The following is an 18,835-nucleotide window of genomic DNA, read 5'->3' on the forward strand; positions in this document are numbered from 1 at the left end:
GCTGCTAAACTAATCCTTGAAAGGTTTGATCCCGAAGCCAAGAAGGCAAAGGTAGGATCTGATCTCTGTACTAATTTACTACAAAGTGCACCACAGAGCAAAACACTTTGTAATATTATTATAATTGACAGGATGTTGAACCGCCATCTGCTGGAGCATCTGCAGTTCCAAGACCCGGCCAAGGTAATAGCTCTGTAAAAACTGCTGCTTTTCATGAAGAAAACTGTATTTACACCATTTAATTTTCATTCCAAGAGGCTTGGAATATTTCAGAACACAAGCCCACCACAAATGAAATCTCTGTTCCTAAACAGGAATTTAATTTGGGGAAGAGAGGATGGTGCTATCTGATTTTTTAGAAGTTTATTTAGTAGTAGGCCAACTTCTTGAGCCGATTAGGGCAACGTCGTCCCCTCGGCCAGCTCACCGGGATCAGCAGTCATTTGCTGTGAGAGAAGGAAGCTCGTAGGAAGACGGCAGGAGGTTGATTCTCTTTCACTAGTAGATGTGGAGGGTCCATGGACATGGTGGGCAGAAATACACAGAGGTCTTCACATCTGCTTGGGCCTCAGAATGAAGAGCGAGGTGAGTTCAGTGTCTCCTAGCTTGACCTAGTGGCATGTGGGGGCAGCAGGCCTAGTCCATCTTAAGACATCAGCATCACACCATTGAACTGTGACCAGCCATGCCCTCCAAAGTACAGGAGTACCCATTCATTTGTGGTAGTGGTGACCACTAACAGGATATGGCTTTGCTGTATGATTTCATGTTTTGATTCCAAAACACAATTAATGTGCTTACAGTTCTGGATATCTACCCCCCCCTTCCCGATCAGAATGGTTTGCTTGCTTGCAGCAGCAGCACCCTTGATCTTCTGGGTCCTTTTGCATCTTTCTTTACTGTAATTAGTCTTTCCGGTTTGGTTTTTGTTCGCATTCGTGAGGATAGGGCCGACTCAGTGAGACGGGAGGCAAAATAGAAATGAAATAGATACTCTTTTTTTAGAGTGGGAAAGACAGCGTCTCTGGAAAAAGTTGCTTTTTATACCGTATCTGAAGATTTTGTTGGCTTCATCAACACGTGTGAGAGGTTGCACATATTTCATTTGAGGGATGGACTATGTGACAGTTTGCAACTGCTTCATATCTATCTTTAACTTTACGCTATGCCATGCACGAGGACTTGCTAGAAGACAGTGAAATTGATTTTACTGCAAAAGGAATTGTATTCTCCCCACCATCACTGGACCAGAAACACAAAGATGTGAGAAACCTGGATTCTCATGCAAAATGTATCCCGCAGGCGTTGGAAGACACAATCTTGAGGCACTTGGGATTACAAGTCAGGGAACGTATGTGCAAAAAGAAGATAGATAAAAATACATATAGTAGTAACATGTATACTGAAAATGCCCAAAGTATTCACAATTGCAAAGGGCTTTAATGCTGGTGGTTGCTGAGTTGTAGAACTGAAATGAAATGAGCCACTAGATCTAGATATAACAGAAGATATGGGGTGGGTGGGTGTGGAAGTGGGTCAGGCATGGGGGAAATAATGTTGCCTTAGTATTAATATATATTTTTCAGATGAGTGCATGATTCTCTAGTGAAAGAAAGGGGCTGAGGCTGTTGAGTTGTACTTTGAGTTGTGAAGATCTTCAGGAAAAGAAAGCTCTTAGTTTTGGGCTGTCAAGATTGTCCTACTTGTTACCGCTTGACCATGCTGCATGGATAATACTGTTAAAGAGGCCCCTAAGGGATGTAGATAAAGAGCAGTTTCTCAGGTGTTCAGGGCTGAGCTACCTGTTCAAATTAGGTTCTGAAGGCCATAAAAATCACACAGATCCTATGATCATTAGTGTTGTATACCATTCATTGACAGCTGTCATAATCTGCAACCAGTGATGCTTTCTTCAGCTAGGACCTTGCAGGTTATGAAAACCTGAATGAAAACCCTGCATCCAAAATTGAGAGAGTGAATTACAGCTTTTTCAGCAGAAAGGTTCTAGATACAGTGGTGTACACTGAAGCCTGCAAATCTAAATGAGTGGCTAGTCATTAAGAAGTGTGCATGCAATCTTCAGGTTGGAGCCTGCCAAGCAATCATTATCTTGGTCTTGTCCTGAATATTTTTCAAGTGGGTCCGTCATTCATGTCTGTTCCCCAGTCACAACCAGCAAAAATTACAGGATCAAGGTCAGATCAGAGCCGCACCATCAGCATATTGATAGCATCTTAAGGTCTACTTCAGTACTCATTACCTATGGCAAATTCCCACAGAGTCAAAGGCAGTTCTATGTATGTGAGAAGGATTTAACAAGACTCACAATTCCCTTTGGGCTTGAACTACTCTTATGATACACAACTCATTCCTAACTAGGTGTCTGTTCGTTCTTTTTGCACACCGATTCAACTCTTTCCAACAGAAGCCTAGCCATGAACCAGTGAAAGTGGTGCATGCAAACACCCACCCCATTGCATGTTTTCCCATTGGAAAATGCAAATCTTAATAAATTGTAATGTAGTATAAAGGAACAAAATGGTGTGGGACTTGTGCAAAAGAACTGTGGTTCTTAATAGCCTGAGAATGACTGAATGGTGTGATAATGCTTGAAAAATTAATAAGTGGCCTCGAGGTCATTTTGTTTACGTTCTAATATAATTTAATTTGTTTACATTCTAATCTAGATTAACTGGTCCTTTATGCTAGTTAGAGAATGCTGAGAGACGCAATTAAACTGTTTTATTAATGCCATTCAAGTGAGAGCCACTTCTGAGGGAGTTTAGAAACCAGATGGTAGGCTCAAATTACAAGAAAGGGTCTATTTGAGAACTTGGATCTACGTATTGTTGCACTTCAGCTGGTTTGTGTGCGGACGGGTGGGGGTAGCCTTTACAAATGTTTCCCTTACCTTGGTTAACTTACAGTAACGCCAGGTCTTGCCGTTTTGGTACAATAAGCATTAACGTGTGGCTCTTCTGTCAGAACTTCGTCATCGGACCCCAGTGCGAGGCAACGTGTCTCCCCCGACCCCTGCTTCACCAAAACAGGGGTCTCCAAAAGGACCAAGCCCAGCGCCTCCAACTCCTGGCTTGCAGAGAGAGATTTCGGCACCGGGCGGACCTCCTGAGAGATCTGTTACATCACCCTTGCAGCCAAATGTGTTACCAAGACATCCTGGGTCCCGTGCCACTCCAGTGCCTGGAATGGGTAAACAGAGCACTTAATGTTGTTTACAGTTTATATTATTTTCTCTGGTTACCAATAAAACAGGCCATTTTCAGACAGTATGGAAATGGCATTTTGTTTGGAAGTAGAGGAGCCGTTATCTGATTAAGCAGGAGTTCCATATTCAATTAGCCATAACTCTTTACAGCTGGCACCTTATGATACTGAAACCTATTGCCTGAGCTCATTTAACTGTTATGGCTTCTTTGTTTAAATGGTAATAAAACTTTGCAGTATTCTGTAGTCAACAATATAGCATACCTTTTTATGTTCTTGGTTTAGTCAAGCCTCCAGACTTAGATAAATCAGGGATATAAGAAAACACTTTTGGAATTCATTCATGCTTCTTACAAAGCCCTGGACATATTTTTTGACTTTCATTGTGACATTTATTCAAATGCTTATTCTAAGCCCTCCCTCAAAAAGTTTACGCTGCAAAGATTAAAACATAAAATATTTAATAACTAAAGAGGTTCCGTATTAGGTAGCAGAGCTTTCTGAAGTAGAAAGCTGATGAACAGGGACGGGGGAGAGTTAACATCAGTTACCTTGTTGAAACATTTTACTTCTAATTTGTATCTGCTGAAGCTACTAGCTAAACTCAGAAGCACTTTAAACCTTTTTCATTGCTGGATTGATTTTCTGTTTTACAGATGTACTTTTCAGTTCAGTTGTGTATGGGGTGGTAAAAGTCTGTAGTGAGCGAACTCTTAATGAAAAAATTATTCATGTGTGCCCAGTGTGTCATTGTGTGCTTCCTGCCCACTTTCCTTTGCCTCCAAATCTCCTAGGGTTGAAATTACAGATAGGAGGGTCAGATTCTGAGAGAAGGTCGGAGCTGCCTTTTTTACTCAGTTTGTGTCTAATTTGCTGCTTTTCCTTGCATTGAAATGATTACCTATTTGGAATTCCCTCTGGAACAGCAAACCCTGGTGTTGTGTTAGGGATGGAGAAAACAAGGGACTTACAACCTTGCAGCCGCCTGATCAATCCTGACCATTGCCATGCTAGTTTAGGTTGAGTTGGAGTTGGAGTCTTGGCTTCCAAGGGAGGAGCAGGCTAGTAGATACAGTGATACAGTGTACCTTGAGTTACAAACGCTTCTCCGCTAACCTGGAAGAGCTACCTCGAGTTGAGAACTTTGCCCCAGGATGAGAACGGAAATCATGTGCCGGCGATGCAGCAGCAGCAAGAGGCCCCATTAGCGAAAGCACGTCTTTAGTTAAGAACAGTTTCAGGTTAAGAACGGACCTCCGGAATGAATTAAGTTTGTAACCAGAGGTACCACTAGACCTTGGTTTTTGAACAGCTTAGTTCTCGAACGTTTTGGCTCCCGGATGCCGCAAACCCATAAGTGAGTGTTCCGGTTTGCGAAATATTTTTGGAAGCCAAACGTCCAACATGGCTTCCAATGAGTTGCAGGAGGCTCTTGCAGCCAATCGGAAGCCGCGCCTTGGTTTTCGAACATTTTCGGAAGTCAAATGGACTTCTGGAATGGATTCCATTCAAAAACCTAGGTACAACTATGATGCGTGAGAGGGCCTTACTTCACCCTGAATGACCATATGCATTAGTGCTCAGCGCAGCAGCTGCATGTAGGACTCTCAGGCAACAGGATGGCTGATAAATTTCTGTGTAGAATCTCTTCACACCTGTCTCCCAAAGTTCAGAAAGGTATGGATTATGACTACAGTTTTGTATTAAAATTTTGATCCTGCAGTGCAGGTTTTTACCAGTCTCAGGCAATTTTGAAGGCTATATAGCTTTTGGGAGGAAAAAATAGTATAGCACACTTTGATGCAAGGGCTAGATGTTTGGTTCATTATTCATTTTTAAAACCGTAATTAATGGTGGTTACTTATTTTAATTAAGAGTTATTGGCAGTGTGGCAATTTTTAACCGTAACATGTTAATTAAGAAACAAGTGCCCTCTGTTAATTCAGTTCTGTAGCATACTGTTAAAAGTCATGACAAACTTGGAGGTTTATTGTTGGTGCAGGAATTTCAGTGTCTCTCAGTGTAGTCTTTCAAGTGCAACTTACTCAGAAGTTCCAAGCAACATGATAGAATATAAAAGTCAAGTTTCTTGCTATGCAGATTTCTTCCTGTCTTGTGAGAAACATCAGCCGAAGTGCATATGACTGCACTTAATTATCTTTAAACTGGAAAAGATAATTCATTTTTTCATTACATTATACTTTGTGGAAGAGAATCAATTTAACATGTATTACCACAGAGCTTCCATATGTCTAAAAATTAATAACCAGCAGGTAGTTGAGAGTTTGCCAAGCTTTGCAGAAATGGCCAGTCTGCCCACAATGATTGCTTTTGATGTTCATATTAATTACTCTTGTCCATATCAGCATGAGGAATAAGATGCGTGGTTTGAGAATTGTTAGTGTGCCAAGTAATTGGAGAGGTTCTTGGGGCACATGGTCTTAGGTTTCAGGCTTCTTTAAGATTCGTGAGGCAGCCCTTTTACCATGGGCCCTATGGTTGTTTTGAACTGAGATTGCCTCCAAAGTGTGCATGCTTAATAATACTGAAAATATTTATATGTGACATTGGATTCTTTTAAATCAGTTTTATTCCAGTCCAAGCCTCTCTTATTTGTAATGGTGTTCCCTTTAAATGTACCGTAATTTTTGCTCTATAAGACTCACTTTTTCCCTCCTAAAAAGTAAGGGGAAATGTGTGTGCGTCTTATGGAGCGAATGCAGGCTGTGCAGCTATCACAGAAGCCAGAACAGCAAATGGGATTGCTGCTTTCACTGCGCAGCGATCCCTCTTGCTGTTCTGGTTTCTGAGATTCAGAATATTTTTTTTCTTGTTTTCCTCCTCCAAAAACTAGGTGCGTCTTGTGGTCTGGTGCGTCTTATAGAGCGAAAAATACGGTAATTGGTTTAAAGTAATTGTTTAGGTCATGTATTTACTTGTGCAAAATGCATATATGTTCGCATCCAAAACTTCTGGGTATAGGGCAGTACAGTTGTACCTTGGATCCAGAACGCCTTGGTACTCCGACGTTTTGGCTCCCGAATGCCGCAAACCTGGAAGTGAGTGTTCCGGTTTGCGAATGTTCTGTGGAACCCAAACATCTTCCGATTGGCTGCAGAGCTTCCTGCAGCCAATCAGAAGCCGTGCTTTGGTTTCTGAATGTTCTGGAAGTTGAACGGGCTTCCAGAATGAATTGTGTTCGTCTTCCAAGGTACGACTGTATATAAATTCAATTAATAATAATAATATCTGAAATGTCTGATAATTAGGATAGAACTGAAAGCTTAATGAATGTTGTAGTCTCCAACTCACAATTCGGCACATTTTTAAAAGTAGGGTGAGCAATCTGTGGCTACTCCAGTCTTCTATGCTGGCTGGTGTTGATGGTGTCCACCAATAGCTGGAGCATCATATGTCCTATGGTACTGAGAGAATTTGAGCACACAGAATAATATTTTTTGCGGGGGGGGGGGAGAGAAGGAACACACACACACACATATATATATAATGTCCACGTGTTCTAAACTTCCTATATAATATGATGATATAGCTAGGAAGTGCTGGAATGTCGGTTGTAGGTCTGGTTTGCCCTTAATGCTAGACCATGGTTGATTTAACAAACAAACAGGTTAACTGCAAGTTGTCCCACAGGTGATCAAGCAAACCTTAGCTCGTTTCTTCAAAGCTTGGTTTGTTTTCTGGCTGCTCTTGCTTTGCGCCTTTGGTGAGCAATGCGGGTGAGGTGGTCCAATGAACCATGGTTAAGCAAAGGTGCTCTCACATAATGCCACATCATTTAAGGGTTTGTAAGCGAACAACAAACCATGGCTTCATGCTGTAATTTGTTGGCAGTAAGCAAACTATAGTTAAGATGCTGTGCAGCAGGGTTCACACATTGCAAAATGGTGGTTTATGTGAATCAGGCCATAATGATTGAAGGCAGAGAGCCTTCTCTCCTCCCTGTGTGTTTCAGGGACCTCTCCATACAACCATTATGTGCTCTCCATGCCAGGTAGTTTAGGCTGAGAGAGTGGCTAGCCTTAAGGCCACCCATTGAGCTTCATGATGAGTATGGATTTGAACCTTGGTTTCCCTTGTTCTAGTCAATATTCCAACCACTGCCCCATGCTAGTTCTCTGTTGCATTAAGAACATCAAAAAGTAATACAATAGTCTCAACAGTGTTCATGCCCCTAGAAAAAGTGTCGGTTGTAATCCTATACAAACTTACCTGGGAGTAAGTCACATTGAATTCTGTGGGACTTACTTGTGAGTAGATGTGTATAGGCTTGTGCTGTGAACTGTGCTCAGTGTAGATAGACACCTGGTTTTGTCTCAAATAACAAATCTAAAATTTGACTAAGGTCCTAAATAGAGGCTAAAAAGTAGGTTTTGCCTGCCCCGTGGTTGGGTTGGAGGGAACCAAAGCACAGGTTATAGACTGCTAAGTGACAAATCCAGTATGTTTCAGGGAATGTGTATATCAGGCAGAACTGAGAGAGTGAGGCATACTTCATTCAGGGGAAAGAAGCTTCAGGGCAATATCATTGCTGTAAACAGCTATCAAGGGAGGCAAAAAAACTTCCAAATCTGTCTTCACAGAAGGTGACAATTTTCCTATTACATGTGGTATTTTCGTTCGCAAGAAAAATAACCCTGAGGAACTGACATACGGAATTAAATATGATAATGGGATTGAAATGCAGAGGAATATAATGCTAATTTCTAATACATGTTAAGGTGCTTTATTCCATTTTGTAACATACAGACTGGAAGCAGATGTCCTTATTCCTGGTTAATAAGTCAGTAGGTTACTATCAATCCCATTTTGGTCTTCCAGGTCTTCATCCTCCAGGACCTCCGTTGGCAAGGCCTATTCTTCCTCGAGAAAGGGGAGCATTGGATAGAGTTGTTGAATACTTAGTTGGAGATGGTCCACAGAACAGGTTAAACGTTACTTATTATGTTCAATTCTGAAGTTATAACTCTGAGTTGCTTCTCAGGTTTCCTGCGGTTTCTTCTTTGCATCACTCTGTTAATTGCGGAAAACCAAACCCAGATGGGAGGAGCCCACAGTATGGCTTTTCCTCTTGGTAGCATTGCTCCTTCCAGAAAGAGGGGCATGTAATAAATGTGACGCAAAAAGGAGCCCTTACAATTCAATCCTATACATGTCTACTTAGAATTAAGCCCCACCAGGTTCAGTGGAACTTACTTCCATGTGAGCAAGTATAGGATTGTAGCCATACTGTAACTTTCTAATAACTTACGTGAACTCTTGTGCTGGAGCAGTCGTTGCTCAGAGAATCTTAATCGCCACACTTTTAATTGGCTGTCAGTTAAAGCGCCTTTCTGACAGTTCTTGGAATAAAATCAGTTATATAAAGCATTGTTTTATTGGAGGAGTTACTTGTAGCTGCTATTGTCATTATTATCATTCACCCAACCTTTACCCTCAGGTCCCTGGGTTGGTTAGAGCATTTAAAAAACAATATTAAAAACTGCTTAAAACAAAACACAAAAATAAGGCGGATCCTAAAAATATGCACCTCAGGTGTCAAAAGCCAGGTTAATGTCTTCAGCATTCTCCAGAAGCTGTACCATGAAGGTACCAGATGTAGCTTTGTAGGGAGGGAATTTTACAGCTTAGGGGCCACCACTGAGAATGCCTTTCCTGTGCCACAACCACCCTTCTCTAAGTGTGAAGAACTACCAGGAGGGCCCTCACTGCTGATCACAGCACCTGAGACAGTCTGTGGGGAAGGAGGTGATCTTTCAGATATTTGAGTCCTAAGTTGTTTAGAGCTTTTCAGATATTCTGCCTCCTATTTTTTCTTCTTCTTTGCCTCGTTTTCAATCTTACCAACTTAATCTAGCTGTAGTCAAAATCTGTTGAGTCTGAAGTGGCCGAGTCACAGTGTGGTTAAAAATACTCAGTTGGCAGCTTTTAAATTTGCAGTAATGTGCTATGTTTGTGAAAATAAATTTATAATAGGGTTACGCTCTCAGGTGCCTGCCTGCAGGCTAATCACATTGTGGGGGTGCAGAGAGGAAGCCTGGGCTCCCCTTTTCTGATGTTGCACTGGGCATGTGGGCGAGGCTGCATGACATCATGTCCCAAAGGGGCATTAGCAGTCCACTTCCCTGCTCCATGCATTTAAACTGCGTGTGGGAGGTGAATATGTGTAAAAGGGCTTGTGCCATTTTAATTCTGAGTTTCAATGCCCCCTTTCTGGTGTGCAAGTCCTGTTGAAGTGATCCAGTATAGTACGACTAAATTATATTCATGACTAAAATTAAGTGGCTAAACCAATGTTTTTAACCTCTGATCTCATCTTCTTTAGATATGCACTTATATGCCAACAGTGTTCCTCGCATAATGGAATGGCTTTGAAGGAGGAATTTGAATATATCGGTAAGAACAAATGCATATATTCTGCTTCTTGAAAAAGCCTCCTGTCTCCCTGGCCACCATTGTCCGTTCAGGCATTTACAGAATGTAATATACTGGTTCTTGCTTAACTCTGTATTGGAGTGTGTCCTAAAAGTGCTAGAGCCATTAAAATCTATAAGCTTAAGTACTCATAACTCTTTTTTTGTATTCAGTTTTGTGTACTTATAATATGTTATGGTATTCATTTGTGTATACCTTTTAGAATCCATTATCCTTAAAAAAAAATGTTCTGTAATATGCAGGTCAAGGAACATGTGTGCAAAAGTGAGCTGTAGAAATAAGCTGCTTTCTCTGCATGCTTTCAAGATTGTACTTGGCTGGGAAACTGCACCCTAATAGGTTTTTGTTTTTGTTTTTAAATCTGGGTCCTCACTTTACCAGAACTTCAACAAAATTTATCGTAACAGAGAAACCTGTGGGAGACATTGGAGATGAAGTGGGAACAAACTCCGGGGGCTATTCTTGAGTTTTACGGCTGACAATAACTTAAGACAGGCACAGCTCTTCATTGAACACAGATGTTTATTTTGCCGCCTCTCGGCAAACAAAAATCAATCTGCAAGTAATGTGAGAGAAATTATCTCAAGACATTTGGGCGTGTCTTCCCATTTGCTCTTGGCTCTGAGAGGCAGCTTAACCCATTCATTTCATGTGATCTTGTATTATCGGAGGGCTAATACATTTACTCTTCAAGCCCTGTATTACGCATGTGTGGTCAAAGTTTGGTTTAATCTCTCCTGAACGGCTCTCCCCTCCCCACCGCCCCCAGCTAAATTGATCTCGATTCATGAGGCAGTAGCCATAATGCATATAAATAGCAGAAAGTACGTAGCCTAAATTTTATAGGCTGTTGTTTGCCTGAGTGTTGTGACACTTTGATTTGTGTCTGCATGAGGGTGAGAGCTTTTGAGCCCTTTTCCAGAAGTATACAGTGGGATGCCTCTTTCTCTCTCCCTTCCCTCTCCGGTTGCTATGTAAACTGTTACACCTGCCTATAGAAACCCACAATGTGCAATAGCCATTCTTGGAAACGGATTGCAATTTTTGTAACACCAGTGACTTCGATCCTTAAATTTGCCTGTTCAAAATCCGCATGCATAGATTGCCCCCCTTCCCCCATTCATACACACACTAAACGACCTGCAAAGAAAACAGAATGGGATCATGTGCTCTCCGTTGAAGTGGTGGTTCTTCAGACTTCAGCCAACGGCATAGGGTTGACAAGGAAGAAAGCAGTTTTTCTGAATATTTTCTCTTTCAGAATACAAACTCTTAACTGACTTGAGTCGGTTACAAAGAGTGATGCAAAACATTTGATTAAGAACCAATATCTCCCGTTTTTGAATGTTCACTTAAAAGTCAGTGGTCGTATCCAACACTGCTGTCCTGCTCAGTGGAACCTCTCCTCTTCTGCAAACCCCAACATGTCTTCAAAATGCCCCAGAGAGCTGGAGGACTCCTGGAGCATTTGTGGGGGGTGGGGTAGCAGCATGGGGAGAGGAAGGGAAAGTTCTGTTGCACAAGCAGAATTATGCTCACACAACATTGGATACAACCCATGAAATGCAAGTTAGAGAGGTTACGCTTTTCACTTTTTGCACTTCTGCCCCTAGTTGAAATATAGTTAAAGATGGATTGATGCACTTGTCCTGTGAAGCTTTCACTGCTTAAGACCTAGGCTCCCAAACTCAGGGGAACACCCCGTCATGCAGGGTTGCTATACATCTCTTTCCCCCCCCCAATATGGATTTTTAGCACTGCATTCTTCCCAAATTTGTAGATCGAGTTAAGCAAGCAGTGGGGTTGACCTGCAAGGAACAGGTGATAGTTGCTGTTGCCAAAGGAGCCACGAACGAAGCACCAGGTGTTTGGGCCTATCCCTCTGCCCTCTCTCCCTCTTCAGTGTTGTTGTTGGGTCCCAAAGCATATCCACCCTCACCAGCACTCCCTATTACACAACTTCCACATGGTGAAATAAATTACAGCTGCAGCAGCCTGTATGTTTTTCCCCCTGTACCTTTCTTTCACCAAGGCTGGAGCCAGTGGGAGGCAGAAGTGAGGAGTACTACTGATAAAAATGAGAGGATAAAATAGGGAGGAGATTAACCATGTACACTGCCTTGAGCTCCTTGTAGGAAAGGAAGGCTGCAGAAGTTGCAATAATAAAAAAGAGAAATGTTGCCTTAAACGTATAGCTTCTCCAGTCTTTTTTACCTCCTATGCATTAATTTAATGTGAAAGAAAAGAACATGCACATAGAATTTTGAACAGAAGACCCAAATTATAACCCTCCTAGTGGTAGCAATGGAATGTCTAACACTTTTGCAAAGCTAAGCAGGCTCCCGGATGGTTTCAAATTGGATGGGGGACTGTGCGTTGAGATTCCTGCATTGCAGAGGATTGGACTAGATGACCCTTGGGGTTCCTTCCAACTCTTACGTTTCTTTGATTTTTGAAAAACTGCACCAGAAATTTCAAATCCGAGAAAAGACTTGCCCTACTGTAAGAAAGCAACTCTTCTTTGTTTGTTGTTGTCATTGATAATGGGAGAAGGTGAGAGTGTGCAGTGCCGCTTCTACAAAAATCAGTTTGCTGTTCTTCCTTTCCAAGTTAGTGCTTCAGAGTCTTGCAGCCATTGCAGTGTTAGCACATTAAGGTTCAGGGAGCTAACTGGATACACTTGTATTAAACTTTTGTGCAGCATTTAGGTGTGCCTACTGCTTCTTCCTGAATCCTGCAAGAAAAACAAGACCTCAAGCTCCACGACTTCCAGATTTCAGTGCTGAAAAGAAGCAGCCTACAGAGGTACAGAGCACGACTGAACCGCTGCAGTCGGAGGAAGAAAAGTTAGAAGAGAGTCAAATGGCTGAAGGTGTGCATTGAGTCCTTTACATTTGCCAGAAAATGTAATTAGGGCAATTGGATTTGAAGCATTTTGCTTTTCCTTGCAGTGCTGTTTATTCAATCTTGCCAGTGGATGTTCGCTATATATGACAGAAAGAGTGTTGCTCATAGTCAAAAGCAACCACGATACTATATCTCACGTGCATAAAATCTTGATTTCCTAAGAATAGGATGATCTTGGGTCATCCTGTGGTATATTTTGCCTTGTTGGTTTTTCAGAGTTGGCAGCCAAGGATGTTTTTAGCCAGTCCTGCCCCCCCCCCCCCCAGCTTTAGTAGAATCCAAACTTAATTCAGTTTCTTTTTGTAAAATAGATTCTTTCCATCCTACCTAGCAAGACTATCAGTCTCTTAAATTTTCTTTGTTTACAAAGCCCTTGTTCTTCTACTTTTGGGCGCTTTTTTAGTATCAATATTAGCATTTACACTGTGTAATTAAAGGATTTGGATCACAGAATGGTTAGATTTCATTGTTTTCCCCAGGTCATTGGGTTGAGGTGGGGTTTAAGTTCCTGCCTTTGTTCGTTAAGCTGGTTTTGCTGTTTTCCCCAGGGCAGGAAAATCTAGTAAAACTGACTTGGCTTTTTAAAAAAATAAAAATAAAATAATGGGTAGTTCAAAGACAAATTGTCAACTTTAATTTAAGAAAGTTCCTTTTGAGATGGTTTATAGGCTTGAAAATACAGTAAGCATCTTGTGTTCAGCTAACAAGAGCGTGCCACATTCTAAGAACGTAGCTTAGACTATCACTCTGTATTTATTTCCTTAAAAGTATTTTGTTATATGTAAAAGTATCTTTTTGTAGGTGGCTCTAAACAGAGAAGTTTCTTGAGAGCATATCCAGAAATGATCACACCACCAAGTGCTCTTAGATGAACAAATATGGCATGTAATGCCCATGTATGACAAGGTTTATGGTGGAAAACCTTTGTAACCTTCTACAATTTGATGCAAACTGTTATCAATTTTCCTTTTATTTTTATAACCCTTTCTGCCTGGTAACAGGTCTCCAAGGCCACCCGTAATAAAAGAAAGCAAAATAAAGCACAGCGTATCCGGATTTTACCTTCCATGAACAAAAGAGCAATCTTAATAGAGGGATCTGACTAGGAGAAGCGGGGAGGAGGCTGATGTTTGCCAAATTCCCCCCTCCCCCTGCAACACCTCATCCCACCCTCTTCCCGAGAATCCCCCAGACCCCCAAAGTAGATTTTTAAGGGGCACAAAAGGATGTGGGGAAGGGGGGGAATCAAAATTCTATTGTCTCATTTGGGGTGATTTCTCCCTTCCCACCTCAGCCCTGCATGACACAGCCCACCATTTATTGTACACCGTCCTGATGTCTTCAGAGAGGCCTCAGAGATGTCTTCAGAGAGGCTTTTCAAGGCCTACAGAGGGGAGGAGGGAAAGGAGGGATCAGTTGTGTGAATTTGACATTCCACAAGCTGCTATTTTCCTCAGAAAATAATCACACAATCAGTGTAATCAAACTTCGTGTCTCACGCAGACCCTTTAGAAGAAGCCACCCAACTTACTGAGACAAACCAGGAAGATGACCAAGCTTTGACTGTTGAAGACCAAAGCCGTGACGTAGTTGTGGCAGCGGCTGAAGAGCAACCAGGAAGCGAAGCCAAAACTGCCACCACGGACTCCGAGTTTGCTGTTCCAGCTTTCCAACGACAAGAACCACTAGCAGAAGAATAAAGTGCCTAATTATTTTTAGCTACACTCTTTCAGCTGTTACTTTTTTTTTTTCCAGGTGGGTTGCTTTCAAAAGCTGCAATGTCGCCACTCTCATGAGCTCAGACTGCCACTATATGTTGAAGCTAAGTGTACTACGAGGTATTTTGTTGCAAGAGTGTGGGCAAGTTAAAGCACTTCAGAATGTGCCAGTTAGCTGAAGTCAAACCCAAGCACAGCTTCCTTTTTTTGTTTTGCATACTTTCTAAAAAGACAACCTAAAAATGCCTAAATGGAGTATTTTACATACAAGTGATTTAAAATATAGTATTATTTGGTTATTGAACAAAGAGTGCTGTAGATAACTAAAAGGATGTGTAATTCTTGGTTTAGTAAACTTTGGGTTTTTTGGGGGGGTTAATATTTAGGTATTGAATGAATTTTGAATATCTAGATGTTTACAGGAGAAATGGTGCTTAGGTATTTATCATAAGCAGTATGAAAGTGTCAATACAACTAAAACTTAGTCACTCCTAACCCTTTTTTATTTTCATTTGAGAGAATGCAAGTTGTTAAAGGGTTGTCCAAAGTATGATATATCCTTTAGGGGCTATATGCACAGCAGATGAGCTAAGAGCATGTGAAATAGAAAGCTAGTTTGTGTTTACATAAAGCGTAGGAATATCCGCACTTGACTGTACTTGAATACTGCACATTATTTATACCTGTACAATAATGACTATAAAAGTGAATTTTGTGTATTTTGTTAAAGGAAAATAAAGACTGTAGCATTATGTACTTGTTTTGCATGTTCTTTTAAGGTTTAGACAGTCCAGATTCATGTACACGTCACTATTTTCATATAAGCATTTACTTTGATTTCTCTTTCTGAGTACTGGATTATTTCTTTGGCATTTAACCAGACCTTTTCAGGCTTGGTGAACCTTTCAAGCTTGGTGGTTTCCATAACGCCTGAGAACTGGTCAGTGCATCAGCAGAACACATGCCTGGAGAATAGGCTGACAGCACATAATGGTGTTATGTAAATCTAAGAAGGTCTCTGTCCAGTCAGAGCCAGGTGTAAATCATTCAAGTTTCTTAATGAGAAGAACCAAATATAAGTATAATGAATAAGTAGTGTGCTTGACTCTCAAAATATGAAGGAAAACTTGCTCCTTCAGATTTCATCTGACACCTGTGCTGAAGACTGTAGACAGAATTGCCAGGGGCAATTTCAGACTAGAGCAGGTATCCAGGCATGCTAGTTTGCTTGGTGTCCCACCTTCAAATGATACGCAAACCAGTTCCTGTCATTGAGCAACATCAAAGATGCTATCTCCCTTTTTCTTTTCTCACTAAAGCGTGAGTTCTACTGGACTAATAACTCATTGGAAGACTTCTGCCTAGCAATATGTGTGTTTCAGTCAGCTTGGCTTCCTTCCAGCAGTAGCTCCTCCGCTTCAGACCATGTGCTCTAGCAGAGAACATGGCCACACCCACAAACAAACTCACAGTCAAGCTTCCACATAGCCCAGATAGGCAAGCAGCCTTAATTCAAAAGACACAAACTCACTCGTGACCGACTCTGGGGTTGCGGCGCTCATCTCGCTTTATTGGCCGAGGGAGCCGGCGTACAGCTTCCTGGTTATGTGGCCAGCATGACTAAGCTGCTTCTGGCGAACCAGAGCAGCGCACGGAAACACCATTTATCTTCCCGCCGGAGCAGTACCTATTTATCTACTTGCACTTTGACATGCTTTCGAACTGCTGGGTTGGCAGGAGCAGGGACCGAACAACGGGAGCTCACCCCGTTGCGGGGATTCGAACCACCGGCCTTCTGATCAGCAAGGATTCGAACCACCGGCCTTCTGATCAGCAGGTTTAACCCACAGCGAGGGGGATACTGCTCCTTAAAAAATTCTGCCCTGTGCAGTATCCCGTTTGCTTGGAACAAACTCTGACTGATGCTTCTCAGCATAAGCCATCCAAGGAAAGTATCACATGTTTTAAAGGTTTTATGTATTTACTAAAACAAAAAACAAAGCCCACCAAATCAGTTGGGGTTGCGCATCCTTGAGAAAGTGGAGCACAGCTGAAGATAGCTGCCTAATTGGTTTTATGAAAATGGTCATTTGATCTTAGCCAAAAGGCTGAGAAGTGATGATTTGCTGAAAATGGTAATAATAATAATAACAGCCACATAAAATAGGGGAAGAAAACTGATTCTTGGACTGTAAGGTCTCTAAACAAGAGCTATGTCACATATTTTATGTGCATCTGTTCAAGCAAAATACGAAATAAAAAGAGAAATCGTCATAATAGTATAAGTAGCAAGGAATCCCTGTAAGATTCATGCAATTATCTGAACTACAAACCCCCGTTTTCCCATCTTTACAGAGTGCATAGTAGCAGAAACACCAAAGTAGTAAATTATTATAGTGGTTAGACTCCAATTTATAATATTACTAAAGCACAACTGTTTAGGGATGTTCTAAATATTTGCCAGTTTCAATTTTGGGGTGAAAAACCAGCAATTTCAAGGATGTGTACAGAAATGTGAAAAACACTGTGTGTTAAATAATTACTTCTGTACATTGTTTTTCCTTTCTATTGTTACACTGCTGTTTTGCCATACTTTTTTTTGAAAAAGAAAAATAAGAAATCTAATTGAAGCTTTCCCCCTACCATAGGCCTAAATGAACAGAAGCTAACATGGGGCAATTAAAAGAGGCTATTCAAGGGGCAATAGAAGCCCTTCATCATTAAGAGGAAGCAATAAAATGAGAAGGACCCATAAACAGGAAACTTTTAGTTAATGACACAGAAACTGAAAAAAAACCTCAGTAGCGCTTTTTCTGTTCAGCACGAAGAGCATAGGCAACGCTGAACTGCAGTAATTTTGCAACATTGTCCAGATTTTCCTCCAAAGCGATTGAGCAAACAACAGATGGCAATTCCAGAGAAAAATGCTAGTGTTGGGAGCAACCTAGTGCCAACTCACTTTGCTTGGTTCAAGAGAGATTGACAAGCGGAAGTTTTGTATCTTTGCTTAGACTGAGACCCCTCTTTATATCCTCTAAATGGAACTGGAAACTTTCCACTTACTGAGGAGGTATATTTACCAAAGCTTTGGTATGTGTGGTTATGTTACAGTCTAGATCAAACATTCTTCAACCTGGTCAAAACACCTAGGGGGTACTAGATAAGAGAAGGCTGTACATAGATGTACAGTACATTTGGGGAAGGCGCAGATGTTATCCAAATGCTCATTTGGACGGTGAAAAAGATGGGTGTAAATTTTTTCCTAAAGGCTGGTTCTCATGTTGAGATGTGTCAGTGAATAGTTCAAGTCCTGTTGCAAATGCCGTAGTAATAATAATAATAATAATAATAATAATAATAATAATAATAATAATTTTATTTATACCCCCGCCCTCTCCAGCCAAGTCCGGGCTCAGGGCGGCTAACACCAGGTATAAAAACAATTGATTAAAATACAACTTAAAACAAGATTAAAATGCAGCATTAAAATGCAGCCTCTTTTCAGTAGAAACTCAAATCAAAAACCTTTTCGGGATGAAAACGTCAAATCTTCACCAAGGCCAACTATCCAGACTGGACCTACGTGGGCCAAAAAAAAGCCAGGGAAGTCCCCAAATAGGAGTTCCATCACAGAAGGAAAAAGGAAAGAGGGGAAGGGGATCAAGTTGATTCCAAGCCAAAGGCCAGGCGGAACAAATCAACTACGGCAGTCAAGCATTTCATAGGCCAGCCATGAAGCTCATCGGTGACGTTGGGCCAGTCACTGCCTCTTAGGGGTTGTTGCTCCTTGGACACAGGTGGGAAATAAATGTAATAAATGCAATAAATAAATAAAAGAATTGTCTCACTATTTGCTTTGAAGTCACAGCAGCCACTATGGAGAAATTGTTTTAACGCTCTGGATTGAAATATACCCTGTGGATACAGCTTAATACAGCTTAATCTTGATGCCAAGTGAATGGCTGCATACAAGACTTAACATCTGTATATGTATTTGTCCTGGAAGACAACACTTCATGCTTGGTAATTGTTTTAAAATTTTGTAATAAAAAGGGGGGAGGGAAGAAACTGGAGCCTTAATATCATTTTGCAGGTCAGTGTTTAGCCACCCCTCCTCCAGGCAAAGTAAACTAGAAGTTCCATTGTTTTTGTAATATGAGAACTCATTACTTCTCCCATTAAAGTCAATTATTCTTGAAAGGGCTTATATTGAGCTGGATCATCTTTGTGTTTGAAAGGCAGTATTTTTATTTCCGAAGGATTTGTAGCTGAAGTTCAGTGGGACTGCCGGAGTCATTGTAAGATCCTTATACCATGCAAAGGTTGGTATTTGTTCTATGCTGGTTTATTTTTGGCTAAGCACAGAAGAGCCCCGAGATGAGATCTCCTGTTAAAAGTCCTAATGCTACATGATACCCTCGTGCCTGTGTTGCTGTCATTCTAACTAGTTCTTTAGCATGTTCTTGCCTCTCAGAGCAGTAGATAAAGCCAGGATCCCACAAAACAAAGCTGATCTAACATGCAGCTGCAGT

At 41.3% G+C, this 18,835-nt stretch overlaps 1 protein-coding gene across 4 annotated transcripts in view; it reads left to right on the top strand.

Annotated features, from left to right (window-relative positions):
* The window catches only part of LNPK (lunapark, ER junction formation factor), a 46,905-nt gene extending 31,850 nt beyond the window's left edge, over positions 1 to 15,055 (top strand). For all 4 annotated transcript variants that reach the window (XM_080971962.1, XM_080971964.1, XM_080971963.1 and 1 more), the window contains 7 exons: positions 1 to 51; positions 132 to 183; positions 2,986 to 3,210; positions 8,065 to 8,170; positions 9,569 to 9,639; positions 12,380 to 12,550; positions 14,089 to 15,055. The exon at positions 1 to 51 is cut by the window's left edge and continues 33 nt beyond it. In XM_080971962.1, the coding sequence (XP_080828088.1) occupies positions 1 to 51; positions 132 to 183; positions 2,986 to 3,210; positions 8,065 to 8,170; positions 9,569 to 9,639; positions 12,380 to 12,550; positions 14,089 to 14,285 (873 nt within the window). In that variant the 3' untranslated portion in view covers positions 14,286 to 15,055. The remainder of the gene's footprint in view (positions 52 to 131; positions 184 to 2,985; positions 3,211 to 8,064; positions 8,171 to 9,568; positions 9,640 to 12,379; positions 12,551 to 14,088) is intronic.
* The last annotated feature ends 3,780 nt before the right edge of the window (positions 15,056 to 18,835 follow it).

This window comes from Podarcis pityusensis (assembly GCF_964106645.2).
Source record: "Podarcis pityusensis genome assembly, chromosome: 1".
In the NCBI taxonomy this organism is placed as follows: domain Eukaryota; kingdom Metazoa; phylum Chordata; class Lepidosauria; order Squamata; family Lacertidae; genus Podarcis; species Podarcis pityusensis.